General features: G+C 38.3%; 1 protein-coding gene across 1 annotated transcript in view; it reads right to left on the minus strand.

Annotated features, from left to right (window-relative positions):
• The window catches only part of LOC126252245 (aromatic-L-amino-acid decarboxylase-like), a 76,793-nt gene extending 66,433 nt beyond the window's left edge, over nucleotides 1–10,360 (minus strand). The window contains exon 1 of the mRNA XM_049953119.1: nucleotides 10,209–10,360. Coding sequence (XP_049809076.1) covers nucleotides 10,209–10,257 — 49 coding nt within the window. The 5' untranslated portion in view covers nucleotides 10,258–10,360. The remainder of the gene's footprint in view (nucleotides 1–10,208) is intronic.
• Between the last annotated feature and the right edge of the window lie 225 nt (nucleotides 10,361–10,585).

Here is a 10,585-nt window from a genome sequence, read left to right on the forward strand (position 1 = left end):
ACTGCTGTGAAGATTGTTGTTACCATGTGACAGTTGGTTCTACACTAATGCCCCAAGCGACGAGAAAGCAGTAAAATTAAACTTTGTTTTTAATTATTTTTCTAGCTAAGCAGCGAAATTGTTATTACATTTTTCGGTTTCAAGTAAAAGTAAATTATCAAGAGATGTGAATGATCATGAAATAGTGTGAAAACAGCTACATCTCCGTGATTCAGTGACGTAAGCTATAATGAAGAAATACTTTCAAATATGAGTATAATCGCAGCTTTCTCTGCTGAAAACAAGAAAGTATAAACAAATATTTCATGCATGTGAAGAATATATTTCTTTTCTTGTCTGTTCTTATGACGACAGGCACTTTCTTTGATACATAACAACTTTGTAGGGAGCCTCATATTTCACACAGCCTTACTCTTCACACGACGTTGTAATGCATAAATATTTTTGTAAATATGATTACCTTCGCTTCAAAAGCGAATGTGTTGAGAATTCTTGTCGTTTGCGGCGCAGACGCAGCAACAATTGTGGAATTGGTTTCTTCTGTGTTGGGAAACAGTTATATCGCCTTTATTCTCTTATTATCACATCTGTGTGATTTTTCCTTCAGCTACAGTTGTGGTACCTTATTGCTACGGTAAATAATGTAGGTACTGCTTTCCATACACGTTTCTTATGTTCTTTCTAAGTGTGATAAAGACAACGTCACGTTTTTGAGTAGGTTTACGACGCCTTTTAGCAAAAGGTCAGGTCTTCTGCTGTTCATTAGTGATTTTTTTCTTCTTGAAGAACACGACATCCTCCAGTTAATATCTGTAGGTTACAAGAAAATCGTTAATAAACTGTCGTGTAATGTAGCGGTTCACGCCTTCTAGAGTCGTTAGGAAACCTAAGAAAGACAAAGTGGTGTCTCCTTATGTTGTTGCTGCAATTTATTGTGCAATAGACGATCCCCTGTGTAAAAACCATTCTGCAGGCCAATATAAAGAATTATGATTGGCCTTCGCTTTCACAGGATGCCGACGAACTTTATGGTACTTCCTGGCCTCTTGAAAAAAGATATATATATATATATATATATATATATATATATATATATATATATATATATATATATATATATATATGGACTGTCGCGTTCTTACACTATGTGATCAAAAGTATCCAGACCCCCCCCCCCAAGAGCATACGTTTTTCATATTAGGTGCATTGTACTGCCACCTACTGCCAGGCATCCATATCAGCGACCTCAGTAGTCATTAGACATCGTGAAAGAGCAGAATGGGACGCTCCTTGGAACTCAAGGTCTTTGAACGTGGTCAGGTGATTGAGTGCCACTTGTGTCATACTTCTATACGAGAGATTTCCACTCCTAAACATCCCTAGGTCCACTGTTTCCGATGTGATAGTGAAGTAGAAACATGAAGGGACACGTACAGCACAAAAACGTACAGGCTGACCTCATCTGTTGATTGACAGATTCCGCCAACATTTTAAGAGGGTCATAATGTGTAATATGCAGACATCTATCCAGACCATCACACAGGAATTCCTAACTGCATCAGGATCCACTGCAAGTACTATGACAGATAGACGGCAGGTGAGAAAACTTGGATAAGCAGCTGCTCGTAAGCCACACATCACGCTGGTAAATGCCAAACAACGCCTCGCTTGGTGTAAGGAGCGTAAACATTGGACGACTGAACAGTGGGAAAACGTCGTGTGAAGTGGCGAATCATGATACACAATGTGGCGATCCAATGACAGGGTGTGGGTATGGCAAATGCCCGGTGAATGTCGTCTGCCATCGTGTGTAGTGTCAACAGTAAAATTCGGAGGCAGTGGTGTTTTAAGCACCTTGTTTCCCACTGTTGAAGAGCAATTCGGGGATGGTGATTGTGTCTTTCAACACATTCGTGTACCTGCTCATAATGCACGGCCTGTGGCAGAGTGGTTACACGACAATAACATCCCTGTAATGAACTAGCCTGCACAGAGTCCTGCTATGAATCCCACAGAACACCTTTGGGATGTTTTGGAACGCCGACTTCATGCCAGGCCTCACCGCCCGACATCGATACCGCTCCTCAGCGCAGCACTTCGTGAAAAATAGGCTGCCATTCCCCAAGAAACCTTCGGAGCACCTGATTGAACGTATGCCTACGAGAGTGGTAGCTGTCATCAAGGATAAGTGTGGGCCAACACTGCATTGAATTCCACCATTACCGATGGAGGGCGCCACGAACTTATAAGTCATTTCCAGCCAGGACTCCGGATACTTTTGATCACATAGTGTATGTTAGACCGTTTCATGTTCTGCAAACAAGCACTGTACCTAGATTTTATGTTCACACTCGAGGCAGTCTAATCTTCTCTTGTAAAATTGGTATTTATTAAAGAGAACATCTCCTGTTCTTTTGCGTTTGGAACGAGAGTCTGACACTATAACAGAATCCTGTCTTGAGTGTTGCACATCTATCTGTAATTAGAGATTATTTTCAGTGCAAAATACGTAATATTATTTAGCGACAGTAAAGTTAGTACATTGTTTTGGTGCATTACGGTTCTTATCAGCTCAACATAAACATTTCCTCCTTTGTTTTCATTTTCATTAACAAGAGCAATATTTCCATTTGAAGTTACAGCTGTCTCCCAGTTTACTAATGTTGTGACTGAACTGCAACCTATGTTATGTGAATCCGAGTCAAAACAAGAACGTAATGAATAACATTATTATCTTTTACGCAGAAAATGTGCTTCAAAAGAATTTATGCATTCGCATAAAAATGTTTACAAACCTATGCACATAACATCGGGACGAAAATCTGCATCGTCATTGTATGCGTTTGAAATAGGAGAAAATTATGGCTTCAGTGCTGCAATTAACTTTTGTCCACTTTCTCTGACAGTAGAACTTACGGAATTATCGCGTTCAGTTTCGCACATTTCAACCTTGAAAGGTTTTGACACTATTTTGCACCAATGTACATACCACATACATAAAAAATGAAATGCAATAATTAGAAAGTTCGTCTTGAAATTATATCTTGTCATGTGCAGATGATTTCTAACTCCTTTTCTTAACATTTTCGTATGACATTTTCAAAGTCTTCCTAATCACGTCCTGTTGCAATGTTACGAGAATTAAAGTCAACTGGAACTTCTCTCCATGCCTTTAGTTTGTTGGCCGCAGTGATTTTATCCATTAATTATATCAATCAATTGTATCTTTATACTGGCCCAACACAATCTCCAGTAGGCCTAATAAATTTTTCTTGAATTGAAAAATGTTCGGTTATCACTGCTTTTCCTGTTTGCTGCTTCCATCTTTACAGCACGACACCTTCGATAATAATAGTGTGTACCTACTATGTAAGATAAGTATCTGCGATAGAAGCGAAATAATCGTGTCGATAGCCGATTTCAGTCGTGTTGCCAAGGATGTTACATGCTGCCTTAGAGCAAATCTGAACCTGCTGCTGTGGATCCAAGTTTAGTTTTATACAATAGAGCTGAGTCCTGAACATAGTTAAATTTTTGATCCAATGTCAAATTTGATCTATAGTTAGCAATGTTTACACGATTGACCCCTATAGTGTCACAATTTCAGCCTCCCAATTTTCGGTTTCCGGCAAAATACTAATTAAGGTGATCGAGAAAACGGCGCTGATGAATGCTGTAATAATGTAAGTAGTGACAGAAACTGTTCAAATCCCTTTCTACAACAAGAAAAACAGATCATTCTAGACGAAAAATCTCCAACCGTAAATTGTAATCAAACTGATATCATGGAATCAAATGAGTGTTTAGATGTAAACAATGTATCGGTCAACAAAACAGGATCTGGCGTTAATAAAGTCTCTACAATTCTGCAGATTCCTCAGAAAATAAAGTCTCACCCAATACAGAGTGGCGTGTAGTAAGTTCTAGGAAAAGAAGTTTTCGCCATATGGACAAGAAAACCCCAACAACTTCTGCAGAACAACGAACAAATAATACAGCGCTAAATACAGATATACCATGCAAACTGCCACCGACAGTGACTATCAGATCAACTCCTCCAACCAATGCCATCTCAGTAGTTGGAAATTCAAGTGTTAGTGACAGGAAAAATAAAATAATAGGCACTGATGACCAAGGAATGCTGTATGGGGAAAAAAGAGCATGGTTTCATTTAGGAAAGGTGAAAAGTGGAACGACAGCAGAAAACGTAATTAACTTTTTGAAGAAAATCCTACCAGGTCATAGCAACTTTCACGTATAAAAATCGGAATCTAAGTGTGTAAATAGTAGTTTTAAGATTGGTGTAGACTTTCATCTAAAAGACAAGCTAATTGACACTGCTGTATGGCCCAAAAAATGTTGTAATTAAGCGTTTTTTGTTCCGGAGACCATCCGTTATGCCAATAAAATAGATTATGAAGTTAAAAACAAGGATCAAGGATCACTGCACAAGAATGTTTCTAGTACTGAAAACAATATGCCTACAATCATTGCAAGTGTAAATGTGCAGTGCATAAGAACCAAAATGGACCTCCTATCATTTTTTATAGAAGAAATTAAACCAGATGTTTTATGTATTTGTGAACACTGGCTAGCTGAAGCAGAAGGTGATTTCTATAAATCTGTTGAATACTTAGACATGGCCAGTGCTTGGTTTCGAAGAACTGCAACCCACGGTGGGGTCTCTGTGTATGCCAACAGAGATCATAGCATCAAGGAAATTGATTTAAGCAGTTTTTGTGTGGGTTTTGATCTTGAATTAGCTGCACTGTTATTAACAAATATTGATTTAGTTGTTGTTTCTGTGTACCATTCCCCAGATGGTGACTTTGAGAATTTTATTGGACATATGGAGAACTGTTTGTGTTACATAACACGCCTAAAGTCAAAAACAGCACTGTGTGGAGATTTTAACATACACATAGGTGATGGAGATGCCAGAGAGAGGGTCTTTATGAGATTAATTACCAGTTATGGGTTGTTTATTGCAAATAAGCTCCCAACAACGGGTGGTGCATGCCTGGACACCATAATTACCAACCTCAACATCTGGGATTATAAACTCAGTGTAGTTGAACCTATGATAGCAGATCACTGTGCACCAGTAATGGAAACCAGTATGAGGAGCAAACCGCAGATAAGCACATGGCATTCAAATTACACATTCAAAAGAAGATTTGTTAAAGAAGAGAGACTAAATGATCTCAAAGCATCTCTGTCTTGTGTAAACTGGCAGCAGTAAATTGCAGAGTTAGTAGGGAGTGATTCTTTCTTATGTCTGTTCCAAACCTTAAAATCAATATTTGATGACATGTTTCCGGTAAGACCAGTGAAGAATACTCTGGACAAATCACGAGGCAGGCAGAAAGTTATCAATGTGAAAGAATGGTACACCTCCGAGCTCAATAAATTGAAGTGTATTGTAACAATGTGCAAGGACCCAATGAAATCAGCTTTAGACATTCCAGCTAAAGAATTACATCACCGCAACTACCTAAAAGCCAAAAAAGCTTATAGGAAGGCAGTAGAGGAAGCAAAAAAGAAATATAATGATACATACATTAAAGAGGCCCAAAATCCTTGTAAAGCTGCCTGGAATCTTGTAAATGAGAACAGAAAGAAGACTACCTCCTGATTAAATTCGTGTAGCCCTGATGACTTCAATGAATATTTTGTCAGAATAGTGGAAAAGTCAGTGAGTGAAATTCCACACTCTGACCTAGATCCAAATGCAAACATAAGAAATGCAGAAACACTCAGAAAGTGTAGACATCTATGGCATGTCCTGCACACTGCTAAAGAAAATTATTGCAGAATTAGCTCAGCTACTAGCCATAGCAATAAACAAATGTCTATCTTCTGGTGTCTTCCCAGACTTCCTTAAACTGGTGCGCACAGTACCAATATATAAGAAGGGGGATCCTTGTGAGGTGTCCAGCTTCAGACCAATCTCAGTGGTACCAGTACTAGCCAAAGTTACTGAGTCTGTGATGCACCGCCAGGTACTGAATTACTTTGAGGAAAACAACTTATTCCAAAACACACAGCACGGATTCCGAAAAGGGAGATCAACAGTGACAGCCACACTGGACTTATTAAAAACAATTCGACAAAGTTTTGAAGAGAGAGAGAGTGTGGCACTGACACTCTGTGACCTCAGCAAAGCCTCTGACTGCATCTCACACACAACACTAACAGCCAAGTTAATATGCTATGGTGTAGGAGGTGTTGTTCTATCAACACTCCAATCTTATTTGGAAAACCGAAAGCAGGTAGTATCAGTGCATGGAGCAACTTTTCTTGAACAAAAACTGGAACATGGAGTGCCCCAAGGGTCAGTCTTAGGACCTCTCCTATTCCTCATATATGTCAATGATATGAGCTGTAATAGTCAAATGTTGCAGTTTGCAGATGACACTACCCTTATTGCCAAAGGACATACAGCCGCAGAAGCTCTTGGTGCATCAAATTTTATGTTTGAAGAAATAAAAGAATGGTTCGTAATAAACAAAATGAAGATCGATGAAGAAAAAACCAAACATTTGATATGCGGTCTAACCAACATTGAAGACCAAGAAAACATGGAGACTGTCAGACTACTGGGCTTCAGGATTGACAGCAAACTCTCCATGAATGATCACACTGCATATGTGTGCACCAAACTTTCTCGTGTGATATACCTCCTGAGGAAGCTGAAGAGGGTAATAACTGACAAGTTTCTCACAATAGTCTACCATGCACTCTTCCACAGCCACATTAGCTATGGACTGTTGTTGTAGGGACACTCCTCAGGCAGCAAAGATGTGTTGCTATTAAAAAAAAAAAAAAAAGCCATCAGGATCATATCCTCTAGCAAAAGACTGGCCCACTGTAAGCCTATTTTCACCAGGCTAGGCATAATAACTGTCTTTAGCCAGTATGTGTTTTTCTGCCTCATGTATATAAAAGAAAATCAAGGGAATTTTAGCATAAGACAAGAAATACATAATCATGACACTCGCTGTAAGAGGAACATTGAAGTGCCAAGGTGTCGCCTATCAAGTACACAAGACAGCTTTCCAACAGTCGCCCTAAAAATGTACAATCAACTGCCTCCAGAAGTGAAATCCCTGCCACCTGAATTATTTCGGAAAAAAATTGCTCAGAACTTGAAACAACATCCACTATATTCACTGGAAGAGTTTTTCAACAGCGGTTCTACTGAATGGACAAAATAATAAATATTGTTATGTTTTATATATAATTTTGCATAAATTTAATCTTCTTCTTATCTTAACTACACATTTAATTTTGTGTTTTACTTAAAGTACATATTTTGCCAAAATGAAACTTTGTGTGTGTGACATTTTGCTTTATGGTATTTTCATTTGCTGCTATGAAGTTTTACTTTCCTGTTTAGTTATATTTCATTCCTGCTATGTTCTATGTGTTTTTGTGCACTGCATAAATATTTTCTTTTATTTGTAATATAAATTTTGTATATGGTGTTCTATAAATGTTAGTTGATAAACATTGTATTTGTGACGCAGTCTGTCCAGCCATGGCTGGTAAATGACGAAGATATAGTAATAAAAAAATAATAGTAATAAAAAGTAATTATCTCTTCACAGTGAAATTGAAAAAAAGATACTGATCACACACGCATACTGTCAGTAAATCATACTTAAAATAGTCTCCTTTCCTATTTGGCGATATCTCTAACCCATAGGGATCTTCAGAAGAAACAACGAATGTAGACAAATGCATATTTAGATGGCAAAGAATAAGGTTAAAGGTAGCAACATCCAAAGCCATTCTTTCACTATGGAGGATCGATAGACATCGAAAACTGCTGATTCGAGAGTGAAATCAGCAAGAAACATGGCGAAAATTCGGGTCTAGTGTAGCAGGGGATACAACCCGTCAGCTTTGAACAATGACGTCATTCCTTAGTCATAGATAGTAATGTCTTCACTTCGAGGCATAGATAATAAAGCAGTTCTGTTTTCTAATAAGCGCTGTCATTAAAATAATTGAATGTGAATCTAAAAGCGATCGCTTGATATTATATACAGATGCTTCAGTAGCTGATAAGTGTTTTTTGGCTTTTTAAAAAAAAATCTCACGAGATAGAATAAACTGATCCTAAGATACAGATGCTTCAGTAGCTGATAAGTGTTTTTTGGCTTTAAAAAAAAAAAAATCTCACAAGATAGAATAAACTGATCCTACTTTATTAAGCAATCAATAAAAAACCTAAACTAAAACATAACAGCAAAAGACAAGTGAAACACAAAGGTTAAATAAACAATCAAAACATATAAAATGAAACAGGTTGCAAATGTAACGTACGTGTATTTCCACCTATTCGTAAGTAGGATCAGTTTATTCTATCTTGTGAGATTTTTTTTTAAAGCCAAAAATCACTTATCAGCTACTGAAGCATCTGTATCTTAGGATCAGTTTATTCTATCTCGTGAGATTTTTTTTTTAAAGCCAAAAAAAACTTATCAGCTACTGAAGCATCTGTATCTTCTAATGGGTGCGGGAGTTCCGACTCACACCCACCCACCTCCCCAGCAGTCGGAACTCCCGCACCCATTAGAAGATACAGATGCTTCATTAGCTGATAAGTGTTTTTTGGCTTAAAAAAAAAATCTCACGAGATAGAATAAACTGATACTACTTTATGTTAGTAATAGCGGATATGAAATAAACAGCACATCTACAATTTGTATCCCGTGTTCCACTTAGGGTTTACTGAAGCGGAGGATACATCGTTCAGGTGAAGAACAGGACAGTAATGCTAGTGAAAACGAAGAAATCGCCTTACGACAAACTCGTATTCCAGACTGTACTTAAGCAACACACTTCGAATGAGCTTTTAATTTGTATCGGGTTTCCTTTGCGGTTTAGTGAAGCAGGGGATACATAGTTCAAGTGAACAACAGGACAGCAATGCTAGTTGAAACTAAGAAATCGACTACGCTGAACTTGTATCCCGTACTGCTCTTAAGCAATACAGTTCGAAAGACTTTCGAGATACAACTGACATACATGTAACGTGATGTATTCTTTGCTAGTAATTTCATTCATTTCTTTCCATTGCATTTTGCGGAGAAATACTAAGATACAAACCCGCGATATCGGGGTCAACAGAAAGGTCCGATCTTACTCGTCGGCTTTGACCCGTGACGTAAGCGTGTTGTGGTGTGTGACGTCATTACGGCGCGGAAAACCTAATACATGGTTTGATGTACTCTTGTTTAAAGAACATGTATACGTGATATGAAGCAATTTGATGAACATATTGATCTGTAGCGTAGCCCACTTGAGGTTAGGTTGGGAGTTTTTTTTTTGGAATGCGGCCGCGGCAGCGGCCGCCTATGATTCGAAAATATTGATTTGACACTAATGAAGCCTGTGGGGGGATGGGGGGGGCACTGCAGACTCCCCCCACCGCATAACGACATATTTAGTTTCTCCCCACCCAAAAACCCCCAATTTCCCACGCTTGTCCCGTTACAGTCATTAGGCTTCTTGTGAAACTTGTGTATTTCAGTGTTTACAATACGTATTCGATGTTTTTATATCCGCCATATTGGAATTGTTGTTTATGGTCGTTTCCGCGGTATTTGTGACGTCATGGGTCAAAGCCGACGGGTAAGATCGGACGCTTCTGTATTTCCGCGATATCGTTAACGTGAAAATACTACTGGCCCTTACATATGTGAAATACAGTTTATCTCTCTCGCATTCCTTTGTTTCTCAACATTCTCCTCAGCTCTTTCGTCTTTGTAATACATGCTCTCTGGCGACTTGTGACGTCATTGTTCAAAGCCGACGGGTTGTATTCCCTGCTACACTAGACCCGAAAATTCGGATAAGGTTAAAAAAAGGGCGGTGTCACAATTTCACTCCACTGGTCACCCCAATTTACGTCGTCTAAATACATCGAGCCACTATCACAGTACCGGTCCGTGATGGATATTCAGTTAATTATTGTTCCAACTGTATCGTATTCTGCGAGAGGGCAAAAGTCGACATCCGTAGATGTCAACGCTGCAATAGTTTTCTACTCAGTATATTTTCTGTCAAAACTGCAGAATCGTGGCGTATAGTGCCGCATGGTGTGAAGACGTTAAAAGTTCGTATATACAAAATACAAACCGAACGAAATTCATTGATTTAGCAACCAATAAATACGAACTTCGGGAAATATCACTTACCTTCATCAGTATAGGCCTTCCTAAGTCTCCTGCCACTAACGCGTTGCATATTGAACTGATTCTGTTGCTACTTCCAAGATTTTGACATAAATGGCATCACTCCAAAATTTTGTACTGTGTTTATTTAACTTGCATTGATTTTTAGTATATAAGAGTTTCTTGTATACAATGTAAACAAAAGATAAACAGTGAAACCAACGTTATGTTCTTGAATCGTCATTTGTTTCCTATGAAGAGTACTGAAAGATATTAGGAAATTAGATAATTATAACTGTAACAGAAAAACTTATATTTATGTAAATATTTACAGTCTGCCAGTACGTAATGTAAAACTTTTCATCGACTGAAAGATTCTTAAATTCCTAAAAGATTATTTT

This window comes from Schistocerca nitens, chromosome 4 (genome assembly GCF_023898315.1).
Source record: "Schistocerca nitens isolate TAMUIC-IGC-003100 chromosome 4, iqSchNite1.1, whole genome shotgun sequence".
NCBI lineage: Eukaryota > Metazoa > Arthropoda > Insecta > Orthoptera > Acrididae > Schistocerca > Schistocerca nitens.